Source organism: Periophthalmus magnuspinnatus, chromosome 6, assembly GCF_009829125.3.
Source record: "Periophthalmus magnuspinnatus isolate fPerMag1 chromosome 6, fPerMag1.2.pri, whole genome shotgun sequence".
Classification (NCBI taxonomy): domain Eukaryota; kingdom Metazoa; phylum Chordata; class Actinopteri; order Gobiiformes; family Gobiidae; genus Periophthalmus; species Periophthalmus magnuspinnatus.
In genome coordinates, this window is record NC_047131.1 from 2,904,703 (window position 1) to 2,919,216 (window position 14,514).

Consider the following 14,514-nt stretch of genomic DNA (forward strand, 5'->3'; position numbering starts at 1 on the left):
CTTGTCAGTGACACCAAAGACATTATTTTACTATTTGTTTCCCTAAACCATTATGCATGAAATCTTTAGACGAAGTAGAAGGAATTTGAGATTGTTATGTCTGTATTTCTTCAGAACACAAGTGTGGAGATCAGTAAACTCGCTGAAAAACCGCCCTTAGGACCCTCAGCCACCCTGCCTGCCTCCATTGAAGACGACAGCTTCGGATCCAGAAAGGCTCGCTCCTCTTTTGGAAAAGGCTTCTTTAAAATCCGAGGAGGCAAAAAGACTTCGAGCACCCCTAACCTCGGTATGACAGCCAATTTATTATGTGTACTGTTTGTTATACAAAAACAGTAGAAAAGTATGGTGTGGACTGCATATTGACTCATGTAATGTAAGTGTCTCCATTTGATTTATACTGTGAGGATGGCAGTATACATTATAGAGTGTGTTTAATTTGAGTGTAAGAACTAAACCAAGATTGACCAGGACTACTGAACCCGAACTGCAATAAGCTCATAGAGATAGGAGACTATAATAAAGCCTGTTTCCAGCCAAAGTCTCTTAATAATATAAAATGACTCCAAATCTTGGTCTGTCTAGGTCTAAACTTCAATCAAACTGATATATATATGTCTCTATCAAATAATCAATACATATTAAACCATATCCAAATCAGGATTAAGGATGCGTTCATACTAGATTTTGTGTGGTCCTGTGTTAGACCTGGTTTAGTCCTGATCTATTGCAGGTTTATTTTCAGGTTTACTCCTAGTTTAATCCTAATTTTGATTATCTGTTTGTGCATTATGGTCCTCTGCGACTCAGGAGTGATATTTTTTGGTTGTCTCTACCACTTTGTCTAACATTTTATTTTCTCTAGCCACACCCATGGGGTAAACTTTTGGGCCCAAGTCCGTAATTTGCAGCCCGCATAAACTGTGGTCCCATATTTAATTATGGGAGTCTGTTTCTATTCCGTGGTGTGTCTGTCGCCCTCTCTGTGCTGTTTTTGGGTGTATATGTGTCTGTATTGATACTTTGCAGCTGATGAGCAACATTCCCTGGGGGTGAAGCTAATTAATGGTACTCCTCTGACTGAAGCTTTTACTCAAATTTGACTTCAATCTGACCTTTATTTTAACACTGACTGGAAAGAACTGATTTAGTTGGCATTCTAACAGGTGAGCTGATTTGTGCTGTTAAATAAGTCTCTCCAATAACATTACAGTCACAAATTAGCTAGCACTAGGCAACTGTTTTTTCTTGTTAGTCAATCTCCCAAATGAGGCCATGAACGTTTCTATTGATCACAGGCTCCTGAAAATGTCAAGGTTAAATCTATTTTCTATTTTTTCTTGAGTTTTCAGACTTTTTTGGCAGTGTTTGCTAATGTATCAATTGTGTCACCATAATAACTGCTGAACATTCCATCATAAGCTCTATTCACACATGCACACACACTTGACCCTGGAATTTACCTGCATTTTGCCAGGACAGGGTCAAATTCCCTGGTAAATTACTGGGAAGGCTTAAGTGTGAATAAAGCCAGAAAATTGCAATTACACGGCTGGTCTCCTCGTTATACTACGTGGTTACGTTCCCTTCTTATTCAGTTTAAATGATGCATGATGCGTTGCTATGTAGGAGAGTGCAGACAGACAAATGCCATGTTTTGTGTGAATAGAGCGGAGCTGGCAGTGTTCTGGGACCGGTGCATGTGTGAATGGGGGTCACTGTTGCTGAGTGTCCTCACACTTTGCACCTTACTATTTACTGGGATCAATGTGTGAATGCAGCTATAATAGGTTGCATGCAGAAACCCTCCAGCGTGATGTGACTGCAAAGTATCAATTGGTGCCATTTCTCCGCTGATTTCATTCATAATATTTGTCATTTGTCTTGTGCTTTTGTTGTTGGATCCTATGGTGTGTTGTGTGCATTTTGTTACACATGAAGACCGCAGCCGGAGTGCCAGTGCGCCTCAGCTAGGTACAGTAAGGGTTTTGTAGGGCCCCAGTAGTCCCTTTGAAAACACCAACCTATAGAGTGTGAGCAATATGTAGCAAATCTTTAGCTGGTTTGCCTGTACCTTGCATGTATTTTTCATATTTACTTTTTTCGCTTCAAAGTTTCTCACATAACCAGAATGCATCTTCAAATTAGTGATGGGCGAATCAACAATGCTGTGGTACTGTCAAAGATATAGATTCTCATGCTATAAGTGCAATATTCACTTTTCTCCCATTAAAATTTGAACACAAGGTTATTTATAGTTTAGTTTAAGTGCCCATGTATTTAATTGTTAGACCATTTAGATTTTAGTGTCTTGAAAAACACAACATGAAAAACACAACTTTATTTTAAACTTTGCAGCAGTTCAAACTTATTCCTCACTTTTCTAATACATTCCTAGTACTAGTTATTCACTGTGAAGAGTTAAGAGTGTCACAACTTTCAGAGTTTGTGAAGCTAAAAATAAATAACATGTAAGATAAGTTAAAACTGGGCTGGAACAAAAATAATCATAACCCTTATAAATGCCAAGGTAAAATTCTTAAGTGGATCGTTTCAAAGCATCTTAATACAAAAGTCATTGGTATCGGTGTCAAATCCACATTGTTTAACTTGCTATAGTACTACTTGGCATCGTATTACAACTGAATGAACTGATATCGCCCGTCACTATCATATAAACGCCTTTTATATATGAGTAACATTTTCTCTTTTCTTTATCAGCTGCAATTTCCCAGTTTAGGTCCAGTTTTGTGTCAGATCTTACTTCAGGATAATGCATGTACACATCTTTTGCTTGCATCTTCTTACAACTTACCTGTCACTCGTTGGTTACTTTGTCTCCATTTATCAAACACCTTCAGTTTTTAATATTTCAGATTTTTTGTATATTTTTTTTATTCAGCTGAAACGGAGCGGCCCACCACAGACCACCTGGACCTGGCTGGGGTCCCACAGAGGTCCACAAACAGCGACAGCACCCACACTCTGCCCACGACACCCGAGAGCCGCAAGAAATCTAAAGGCATCACTAAACTGTTTGGAAAGTGAGTTCAACATGGGCATGATTGTCATGCTACAGCCCTTTTTTCACTCATGTTTTACTGTTGGTCTAAGCTTCAAGGAATGTTTTTCTAGTGCGATTATAGTGAGGTCTATAATCGACCTCACCATGTGCCACACCCAATACAATATAAATTGCTGGTTAATAAACCAGCAATCCTGATCATTTCTATCAGCGACTAGACCCCAGAAGTCGCTATATTACAACATAAATCTGCATTTTAATGCAGAAATCCCATTCCCGTGCCACACTGAGGGGTCTCACTGCCAGCTACCTCCCATGTGTATTATGGTATTGGCCTGTGGAACGTTGTGATGTCATTTGAAACCCAGAACAGATCAGTTTTGATGATAATTTGTAGATTAATATGTTAAATCTAATTTGAAGATGTTCACCCAATTAATTATATAATCTAAAAATATCTATAAACTCTATAACTTTTAGTCTCCACTACAGCCCTGTTTCCCTACAAACTTCTAACACAGCTGTCAACCACATCTAATGCTGAGGAACCACATCTAATGCAGAGCAAATATCGCTAAAGCGATGTCTGCTAAAACAAAGCTGCAAGTATGTCCTTTAGTTAATACAAATACTGACCCACTATATCTCTGTTATAGAAATGATTTTCTTATTACCTATATGGGTGCTACAGAGAAGAAGTAGAATAATATGCTGGGGCTGTGATTAACATGCCTCAGAGCTGTTCATCTGTGCTAAAGTTCATAGTTGGGTTAGTCTTTCGCTACAGCACATGGGTTTGTCATGTGTCTTTCTCATAACAGAAATGGATAAATGGTTTCTTTAACTGTAAATTATGCAGTTAAAGAGTGAACAGTTCTGAGAACACTTCGTAAGACCAAGCCTCAGTGTGTTTTGATGTAACTATTAGATGTAAGTAATTGTTTCAGCAGCCCTAAAAAACCCTCCTGTGTCTGTAAGTATAGTGTATCAAGCAATCCTGAAGCTGCACCACTTTAAATTGCTGGTCTCAAGCGTAGTAAAAATCTCTATTAGCCTTTTGTGTGTTCTAATAGATCTATAAAAACTAAATAAATTACTCTGAATTCAAACTACTTCATGAATGTAGATGTTTAAACTCTTTCTGGTTGTGTATTGTCTTGTTACTTTACTGGATTGAAGTATTCAATGACCCACTTCATTCATTTGTCATTCATTGCTTCACAATCTTTGTTTTTGACCATATCCTGTCTTTGTTTAAAGGCTAAAGAGAAGTCGGTCAACCACATTCAACCTGGATGATAACCTACCTGAGGGCGAGTTCAAAAGGGGTGGAGTGCGGGCTACAGCGGGACCGAGGTTGGGCTGGTCACGTGATCTGCAACGAAGCAACAAGTGAGTCTGTGTGTGTGTGTGTTCAGTCTGAATAATGACCCTCAGAATGTGTTTGGCTTGTTTTGATCTGTTGTGTACACAGTGGAACAGGCTCTTCACAAAGCTGTGTCTGTGGGAGTAACAATGCCCCATAGTACACAATAGTACCACGATAGCCTATATGAAAGGCTATTGATACCAGTACAGTATGCTAAGGACATGGGTTTCTTTTTTTCAGTAATTAGTTGCAATGCTTTAGCAGCACATTATAGTGTTATTTGTAAATTGTTTAGTTTTTCATAACTAGGTTTAGTTGCTTATGCACCAAGTACCACATCAAATGAACTGTAGTATGACTGAACAAGGCAAAACCACAGTTTTAGCATCAGTGTTATAACATCTTTCTATTATAATTTTCTATTATATCATTTTATTGAGCTGTTGTTGTTTCTCTGCAGCAGTGATGTGGATGCCCCGTTTGCTCGCTGGTCCAGGGATCAGGTTTGTGAGTGGCTTCAAGAGCAGGGCTTGGGACTTTACGTGAACATGGGCCGAGTCTGGATCTCCTCTGGACAGACTCTGCTCCAGGCCTCACAGCAGGACCTCGAGAGGGTGAGGAAAACTGTTTGACATGAGAATATATGCAAACACATGAATTTATACACACTTAAATGGGAATGGCATAAAAGGAAAACTCTAGTTTTGTTTGTAGTCACACACCTTAAAAACATATTTTGTTGGATTGAACCGATACAAAATGGGGTTGGTGACATTGACAAAAGTGAATATCTTGATGTCTTTTGGGTTCTAATAGATAATATTTTAGCAGTCCTTCCTAACTGAGATGGTTAAGATTCAAGTGTTGAAGAGATGCAAGTATTGTACCTCTGTTTGGAAGATTTCTCTGCAATTTCTTGTTATTTTTTTTATTGTAGCCTTTTAACTGATTTACTCCATATTTCAATTATCCAATCTATTTTTTCATAGCTCCAAAACTACAATTTTTATATTATAACTTTTCTTATATATCTCTCTCAATACAAAAAAAATATTTTTACTTTTCGTAATAGTCAAAATAATAATACATCAGTTACTCATACTCATACAATATAATGTAGGAGTTGCTTAAGGTTGTTCTTAGCATCTCAGACTTCAATTGATCGTTCATAGATATTCATATAAAGTCAATTCAAAATCTAATTATCTGCCAATGTGACTCTCATTTAGGCTGCTCATCAACTAAACGCAGGCTGCTCATCCTAAATATATTTTAGCCTTTATTAGGTATATTACAGTGCCATTAGAAAAAACAAAACAAAAACATTACCTTTCTCTTATTAAACACTTGGAAATTTGTGTTTGTCAGGAGCTGGGTATTAAACATCCACTGCACAGGAAGAAGCTGCAGCTTGCTCTTCAGTCTCTGGGCTCTGAAGAGGAGGACAATAAGGGAAAACTGGACTACAACTGGGTCACTCGTGAGTACTTTGTCATGTGACTTCTCTCAAAGGACATTTTTAGCTGACTCCCATACTCGGTGTTCATCTTGTGTTCTGCTGTTTTGGCCAACATTTTATGGAGACATTGAAAAATCTATAGTGAAACCCAAAGATTAAGTTGTAGTAGTTTCACATATTAAGTTTAGATTTTTATTAATCACTCCACCTCATTCACACATCACATTTATGCAGTGGAGCAACTTCTGCCCCACCTCTTTAGCTTTTCAATACATTGTACCTCACCAGTCAGTGCATCAAATGTATCTTTTAAGATAAGAATAAACGTATTTATAACACATGAACACATGGAGATGTTAAATATGAAGAAACCTTTGTACTGATACAAGAAAACCCATGGCATCTGTATTTGGACTGATTTAGACCACTGTATTGTCCTTTCCTAATCCTCCTCACACTCCTGTTTTCCTCAGGGTGGCTGGATGACATTGGGCTGCCTCAGTACAAGACCCAGTTTGACGAAGCGCGAGTGGATGGTCGTATGCTGCACTACATGACAGTGGTAAGTGGAGGGTGTCTTCATGATGTATTATAATTGTTTGCAGGGGACTTTACATTACCAATCATTCATTCTGCTTGTAATTAATTACTAATTATAAACCACTCAATTGATGTTAATCTTAAAGCCCATAACTTAATGTAATATTTCTGACCCTTAGGACGACCTGCTTTCACTCAAAGTTGGGAGCGTTCTCCATCACCTCAGTATCAAAAGGGCGATTCAGGTTCTGCGTCTCAACAACTACGAACCCAACTGTTTACGCCGAAGGCCATCTGATGAGGTTTGTGTGCAAATTGTACATTTATTTTGATGTATGTTTCAAAAGTAAGATTCTGTTCAGAATGCTCCTGAAGTGGTTTACAATGTGCACTAACATTTCAAGACTGAAATATTAATTAATACAAGAATTGGATAAGATTCAACTGTACACCCATACAGTACAGTACAGTGCAGTACAGTACAGTGCAGTGCATGTCACAGTTTCATTTCTCATCAGAAATGCAATGAAGCAACTTTGAAGCAACAGTTTGACATGATTTTTGCAGAGGACTTTTTATGAGCTACGTGCCTTTTGCAGTTTGATAATTACGGCACATTTTATTTATTTATTTATTTGTTTTTTTGATTGGGACAATACATGCTAATGAACAGACATGATACAACATGAATATAAACACAGCGGATTATAGCCCACAGCTAATTTCCATCCGTTGTCCCAATCAAATTGTAATTTAATTTTGATATATTGCATAGCCCTAGACTCTTTAATAACAATGACCTTAATATTCCATAGAACAATGTGACTCCTGCAGAAATTTCCCAGTGGACAAACCACAGAGTGATGGAGTGGCTGAGGTCTGTGGATCTGGCAGAATACGCTCCAAACCTGAGAGGGAGCGGTGTGCACGGAGGCCTGATGGTAAGAAGGACTCTTCTCTTAGCTCTTTAAAGAGCTGTACTTGAGGATGAAGAAGACATCTCAGTTAAAAAACCCAAGCTGATCACTGACAATCTGAAACAGTTGTTTCTCTTCTCACTTTATTTATTCAATATTTTTATGCCTTGTAATATTTTAACCAAACTCTATTCAAAGTGTTTTGGTGAAATTGGTATTCATCTTTATTTTGAGTGCATATTTGTTCTCTGACTATACTCTGTGTTGTAAGCCTGCATTGCAACACTAGAGGTTATCCTACATCTCCTACATCTAATACATATTTTTTGTTTCAGGTATTGGAGCCTCGATTCAATGTAGAGACCATGGCGCTGCTTTTGAACATCCCTCCGAATAAGACTCTATTGCGCCGCCACCTGGCCACTCACTTCACGCTGCTCATCGGGTCAGAGGCTCAGCAGCTCAAACAGGAGTGTCTAGAAAATCCAGACTACACTTTACTCACAGCCACCACTAAAGTCAAGGTAATATATCATGTCTGTATACGATAGACTAAAACTAAGAACATAAACAATACAGACTTTTAATCAGTGCCACATAAAAAATGGTCATATTCCTTCCTTTGAAGCCTGGACTTTTCTCCAAACCACATGTTTTTACTGACAGAGGATTGGCCGTGATCTCTCCATTAAAAAGACCTATGTTGATCATTAACAATTAAAAATAAATGAATCCCATTAACATTTAATTAAGTTAAGAGTTTTTAAAGTTGCAGGACAGTCACAAGCCACACTTTCATTTATTTATTTATTTATTTTTGCACTAATGATAGTCTATGCAAGACTCTTGGAAAGATGGTATTATAATTCTTAAAACTTTAAATTAAGCATCATATTGAATAAAGGAGGACAAGGAGATATTAAGTGTAACAATGAAAAGTAATCACATGTAAACACTTGTCAAGCGGCAATGTTAACAACTGCCTTTACAATGCATTGACCTATGTAAATATTCCTTGTACCAGCCAAGGAAGCTGTCATTCGGTAACTTTGGCAGCCTGAGAAAGAAGAAGCATGAGGAGAACGAAGAGTACGTGTGTCCGATGGACGTGGAGATGCCAAAAGGGCGGAGCTTTCAGAAAGGATTTGAACTGCAGATCTACGAGGATGATTTGGACCGACTAGAACAGGTGAACTACCACGATATTAGAGCCAAATGAATGAAATCAAGAAGGAATGTGAAGATTTTCAACAGAGCTCAACAGTTTGTTCGGCCACTGGGCTTTGAGCCGTTTTTATTCCTTGCTGTTCCATGAAAATAGGTTGGGTTCATGATTTAGAATTTGATATTAAAATCTCAGATAGAGGGCAGGGGGCATTAAAAGTCTAATGCTGAGAGTTCAAAGACTCAGAGGAAGCTAAACAAGTATGCAGTTATTTTTGTCCATGCCTTAAGAACAATTTTTGAACTGAAAATTATTAAGTGTTAACATATGTGTCTTGTAAGTCCCCAGGAAAATTTCAAAACGTTAAGCATATACATATATACTGGTAGTCTATGGGGAAAAAAATAAATATAGGTAAACTGTTGACCTCCATGGTTGTTACTAGAAATAATCCATGTAAAAGCAACCTTTTTTTTTTTTTTTAATTAAGACAAATATTTACTTTAATTACTTATTTTCAGAGGAGTTTGATCCTTACTCTCCAGATCGCACTCTCTGTTTTACTGATAAGATGTGGCTGTTTGCTCATAGTGCTCTTGTTTCTTTACATATAGGTTTTATAAATATTGTATTGCATATTATAACATTGATTTGTTATTCATTATTAGTTGTAAACTTTCTTATTAACTCACATTCCTTTAAATAAGTTGCACTTACTGGTAATAATCATGCTATGTTTTTTTTCACAGATGGATGACTCAGAAGGTACTGTGAGACAGATAGGTGCTTTCTCAGAAGGAATCCAAAATCTCACTGTAAGAAATATACTTTCCTCTAATATTAAGCAACTGTATTTTTTGTTATATTTTACTTTTGTTTTCCCAGAGCATGTTAAAAGATGATGAATTCTTCAAAGAGATTTCAAATTCTCCCAACCCGAGTGTAACGGACGAAGAGTCAAATGCATGAAGCCTTCACAAGACCAACTCCTGCTGTGAATGCAAACCAGTGCCAAGGCAACCACCTGAAAATATTCCACATCCTTTCTTAGTATTACAGTCAAATGAGCCAAAAGTATTATGTTTTTATATCTGTTTTATCATTGTTTTAAGACTGAGGGGACGCATTATGGGGCAACACCACTGCTTGCCTACCAGCTGGTTTCTGGAGTTACTTTAGCTTTTTTTATGTTAAGAGTGCAGTTATATCAAACCAGCAATACACAAATACTACGCTCCCACAGAGTTAATATATGTGTCAAAATACACGTGACTGTAAAATATAAAAATGACTTTATTATCATCTATGTGTGTTGCCAAACAATTGTATTAAAATGAATAAGGTCTTAACATTTCATATTTACTGAATTCATAGACATTTAGAAAACAATACATCTTTTGCACCAGTCTCTGTAACTCAATACAAAGATTTATTTATATGACTGTATGTAATAAACACTATGTACCAATAAGGGCTTATCACTGTTTTACACATTGGACATGTTTGAAGTCTTTATGGAAGTGTAGCAGTGATTTTCAAGTTTGTGACCCAATGTCATAAGTAATACTGTAATGTGCATATCAGAAATAAAAGTTTTCTATGATCACTGGTTTTATCATTTGAATAAGTTGAGGGACTTATTTGAGATGAGACATACATTTGTAGCTATGGTTGTGTCAGTGGTGTTGTAATTACTTTACGTGAAGTATTCTACAGTATGGTATTTAAACTGAAACAGTTCAAATACAAATTAGTCTTTTTTTACACACAAATGGACTGAAGTATGGAACTTTCTGGGGATGGAATGTCAACTACATGATTTCATAGAAATAGAAAGTTAAACATTCCCCCCACTTCACAGCAACAAGGTTCGATCCCCGAGTCGCCCGTCCTCTCTGTGTGGAGTTTGCGTGTTTCTCCCCATCAGGGTGAGTTTCCCTTGGGCACTCCTTCAACCTAAAAGATACACAATAGGTCAAGTCCTCCAACTGCCGTGACCAAGCCAAGCAACACGATCATGGAGATGGGTCCTTGAGCACTGTGGTGCCCACACCACTGAAGGATGAGTCTTATTGAAGGATGGGTCAATGTAGATAATACATTTCTCTACGGGGGCAGTACAGTGTACCTTAACCTTCAATGTAGATATGTTTATTTTGTGATCAATTCTATCTGAAAGAACATTTCCATGAGACCCTCCTCCTGCTTGCGACCTTTGGCTAGGCCTATAATAAAACATTTTCTATGAAAACAGATTTACATTAGGTCCTGCCCAGGGGCAGAGCAGAGGGGTGGAGCAGATTTTTTTAATTTATATATATATATATATATATATATATATATATATATATATATATATATATATAGGTCTCTCCGCTCATACACCTATGTACAAAGCTTTGGTATTAAACCTCAGCAGGCACACACCTAAAAGTAATTTCTAAAGAAGCTAAATCATTTTTTTGCTTACTTTTAAAACTCATGGATAATTTCAGTTTAACCAATATGGAAAAGTGCCTTTTTTCTTTGTTGAGCACCTGCCCCTCAAAATGCCTGTGCAGGTCCCTGTGTCCCAGGCTATTTTAATAAATCCATTATCCATGATCTCCCCCTAGTGTCTGGTTAGTTCCATTGCCCATATTTTGTTCATGCCTGCCTGTTCCTGCCTGCTCACTGTGCAATGGACAAACAGTAACGCCTGCTCAGTGTCAGCCCACAGTAGGAGTTGACCACGCATCGAGTAAGAGGCAACATCATCATGACTACCAGGTAATGCACCTTTTCCCATTATTCTCTTCATGTGTTATAATACTCAAAACTTTTAAATACACAAATTCCTTTAGTTTAAGTTCAGTTTTTGTTTTGTTTTTTCCAGATTGAGTTGGGTCTTGGTGCTCCTTGTCTGCAGCACTGGACTAGATGCAGCCAGGTAGTGTCTTGTAGTAGCACTCTTTTTTATTTTATAAGATGCAACCCTTTTCAACAATTTAAATTTTGAATTTTTTGAACAGACCAGTCCTAAACCAAGAACTCAGTAATCTGTTCAATGAGTTTTGGAGACTGGATACACATCGCATGACTCCTGGGGTAGACTACACTCTTTCAGTGCAGGTAAATTATAACCATTTATTCTTGTATTATTTTAATTTAATTGCACACTAATGTTGATAATTGATGTCCTTTTTGTTTGATGTTTGCAGGGGAGGGCTGGATTTGTGAACCAAGGCAGTGCTGTAGTACCAGACCATGCTGCTTTACCACTTTTTTCCAACGTCAATGAGACCAAGTTTCAAACCATTACCACATATGCTAGTAAGTTTATTGAAAAATTTACCAAGATATTTATATCTTAAGTTTAATTAATTATTTATACTTTCTTTTCTGTGCCTCAGGGTTGATCAGACTTCTGGATAACTTCGAGCGGTCTACAGGCGTGGCTGAACAAGTTACAGCAGATGAGCTTTTGGAAATAAGCCAATTCCTGGATGCAGTGCTACAGACTCCAGTCATGAGGGTAGATTATACATGTGGCAACCTGCATTTCTTTGTAGTCAAAGAACAGCTCTATTGGCATAATTCTCAGAAAATGTAAAACAAAAGTTATTAGGGGTGGGGCAAGACACAGGATTGCATCGAGAACAAGACATAATTTAGAATATATGAATACTGTAGTGCAATTTTGTCTTTTTTTAGTTTGTAGTCATACTTTCTGAAAAAACAGTTTCTCAAGAAATGTAACTCAGCAAAGTTGACCTTTTTTTGTCCAAGCCAAATACAAACACATAGAAAAAAATCTCACTAGATTATTTCCCTCATGTGTGCACAATGTTATCAATTTTACCTAATAAGGCGACGCAAAATCTTGTCCCATCCCTATCTTTCATTGTCTGTTATTGTCTTGTTTTGGTGAGGTTTGGAGGTCTAGCGAGGGCTACATTGGGATTTAACAAGGAATGGTATTTTTGTGGAACATGTGTTTGGAATGAAGGCTAGAAAAACACTGCAACATCTGTCGACTGCTCCCAGAGAGAGCAATAACTTGAGTCCACATGATTTTATATTACTCAAAACACAATCTTTAAAGAAGACTTTTTGGAACAAGTTAGAATTAAACTATAACACATGTAGATTTTGTTTTTTTTAGAAGCTCCAATATTGATCTAAAACAGATTAATAATAGAAACAGATTATTGACTTTCTGTTCAAAACTGCGGAACTCAAAGAACCCAACTTTTCATAGTGACATTTCACCAAAACAAGCAGCAGATTTTCATTTCAAGCTTTTGAGTAGTGGGCAGGGGTTGGGGGCAGGTGAAACATGCATGAATCCAAAATGACTTTGAGTAAACTATGAAGAAGCACCATTAAAATAGGATTAAAAGCTCATAAAAGTTAAAATAATATGCCCCCTTTTAATGAAACAAGTTAAACTCCTCCTTTTACAGTGCCAATGTAATATGTTGTTGTGTGCAGCGTGCCCATCAGTACTTGGTGAGCAAAAGGCTGTCCAGTTCTGATCTGAGAACGTTCAAAAATCAACTCAACCTGATCTGGTTCCAGCTGTATCGCCGCCAGAGGAACAGTCAGTGAGTGCCTCCGCTTCAGTGCTGGATTTCAGATGACGTCACAGCATTCTATAGGGCAAAAAATGTTTACGACAAATAGGGACAGCTAAAATAACTACTGTTAAAATGTAAACTGCGTTGTAATACAGCAAGTTTTGGGTGTAGTCACAAATAGAAATGATCACATTCTTGAATCTGAAACCTATGTTATGATAGTATGATGGTAATATGAAGGGCACGGCAGATGAGGGTGTAATTTTTATTGTTTCTTCAGACTGGACTCCAGCGGCTTTGAGCATGTTTTTGTGGGAGAAACACGCTCTGGAAATGAACTCATCGGTTTCCACAACTGGGTCCAGTTTTACCTCCAGGAGAAAAATCTACATTTGGATTACAAAGGATTCAAGGCTGGCTATCGTGATCTTGTAAGTATAGGCCTATAGCAGTGATGGGGAGAATGTTTATAGTAACACAATACCGAATACCTGAATTAAAATGTGTAATGATTTCCATTACATTGGCCAATCAGTATTCATATAAAAAGTGCATGAGAAATAATGACAGTTTGTTGTGATCACAGCCCGATCAGGATGACCACGTCCTAAACCTGCAGTTCACGTGGCACAGTGTGGTGAAGCCAGTGGGCAGTGCTTTCATTGGGACCAGTCCTGAGTTTGAGATGGCTCTTTACACTGTAGTGTTCCTCCTGAGCACGGAGAGGAGCACCACTGTCCTGGTCAACATCGACCAGTGTCAGATGGAGCTTGTGGTCATCAGACATGGACGCTCCATTGAGACGGCCTATCCCAAACTCCTGAGCAGCAACAGCAGACATGTGCGCCCGCAGTCACAGCCACAGCCACACTGAAGCATGAGAGCACAGATATTAATATAGTCTAATTGTAGAAAACACAACCATACAAGTTTATTCTTATTAAGCACAACTGTGGTATGTAATGGGAGTAGTGTATTAGTGTCCACGTTATTATTGTAAGTGTAAAATAAACACAATGTCATTAAAACACGATACCCTTATTCAGTCTTTTACTGTATGTTATTTTATTGTAGTTGATGGGAATATGCATTTAAAGGTACACCTGCTTGTGTCTTTGGAGATGTTATTGCTTTGTCTAGAACAGGGGTGTCAAACTCAAATTCACAGAAGGACAAAATTAAAAACTGGGACTAAGTCGAGGGCCAAAGTAAATATTTATTGAAAAATTTTAATACACACCAGTATTTGCCTGCGCTATACTGGTGCGGGGCCAGCTCTAATACATACAGTACATTTGATATGATCTTGCAAGCCAAATATAATTATATCGAGGGCCAAATTTGGCCCACGGGCCTGAGTCTGACATGTCTGGTCTAGAATATTCCCCAGCATGGCAATAAACTTGACAATAGGCTATTCATGGTGTCAAGCAGATAGCACCACCAAGTCTTATTTATGGAGAGGTGACCCCCTTTGATA

At 37.8% G+C, this 14,514-nt stretch overlaps 2 protein-coding genes across 8 annotated transcripts in view; both read left to right on the top strand.

Moving 5' to 3' along the window:
- The window catches only part of ppfibp1b (PPFIA binding protein 1b), a 28,766-nt gene extending 18,686 nt beyond the window's left edge, over nt 1–10,080 (top strand). For 2 of the 7 annotated variants that reach the window (XM_033968238.2, XM_033968242.2), the window contains 13 exons: nt 115–289; nt 1,942–1,974; nt 2,903–3,044; nt 4,286–4,417; nt 4,855–5,008; nt 5,763–5,874; nt 6,327–6,415; nt 6,573–6,695; nt 7,209–7,334; nt 7,646–7,834; nt 8,335–8,499; nt 9,225–9,290; nt 9,361–10,080. In XM_033968238.2, coding sequence (XP_033824129.1) covers nt 115–289; nt 1,942–1,974; nt 2,903–3,044; nt 4,286–4,417; nt 4,855–5,008; nt 5,763–5,874; nt 6,327–6,415; nt 6,573–6,695; nt 7,209–7,334; nt 7,646–7,834; nt 8,335–8,499; nt 9,225–9,290; nt 9,361–9,444 — 1,590 coding nt within the window. In that variant the 3' untranslated portion in view covers nt 9,445–10,080. The remainder of the gene's footprint in view (nt 1–114; nt 290–1,941; nt 1,975–2,902; nt 3,045–4,285; nt 4,418–4,854; nt 5,009–5,762; nt 5,875–6,326; nt 6,416–6,572; nt 6,696–7,208; nt 7,335–7,645; nt 7,835–8,334; nt 8,500–9,224; nt 9,291–9,360) is intronic. The other 5 variants (XM_033968239.2, XM_033968241.2, XM_033968245.2 and 2 more) reach the window with 5 other exon arrangements.
- A 1,072-nt stretch (nt 10,081–11,152) lies between these two features.
- endouc (endonuclease, polyU-specific C) lies at nt 11,153–14,074 on the top strand. The gene is made up of 8 exons (XM_033968273.2): nt 11,153–11,244; nt 11,351–11,404; nt 11,487–11,586; nt 11,676–11,787; nt 11,868–11,989; nt 12,949–13,061; nt 13,315–13,465; nt 13,621–14,074. The coding sequence occupies exons 1-8, from the start codon at nt 11,234–11,236 to the stop codon at nt 13,906–13,908; spliced, it is 951 nt and encodes a 316-aa protein (XP_033824164.1). The 5' UTR covers nt 11,153–11,233; the 3' UTR covers nt 13,909–14,074.
- The last annotated feature ends 440 nt before the right edge of the window (nt 14,075–14,514 follow it).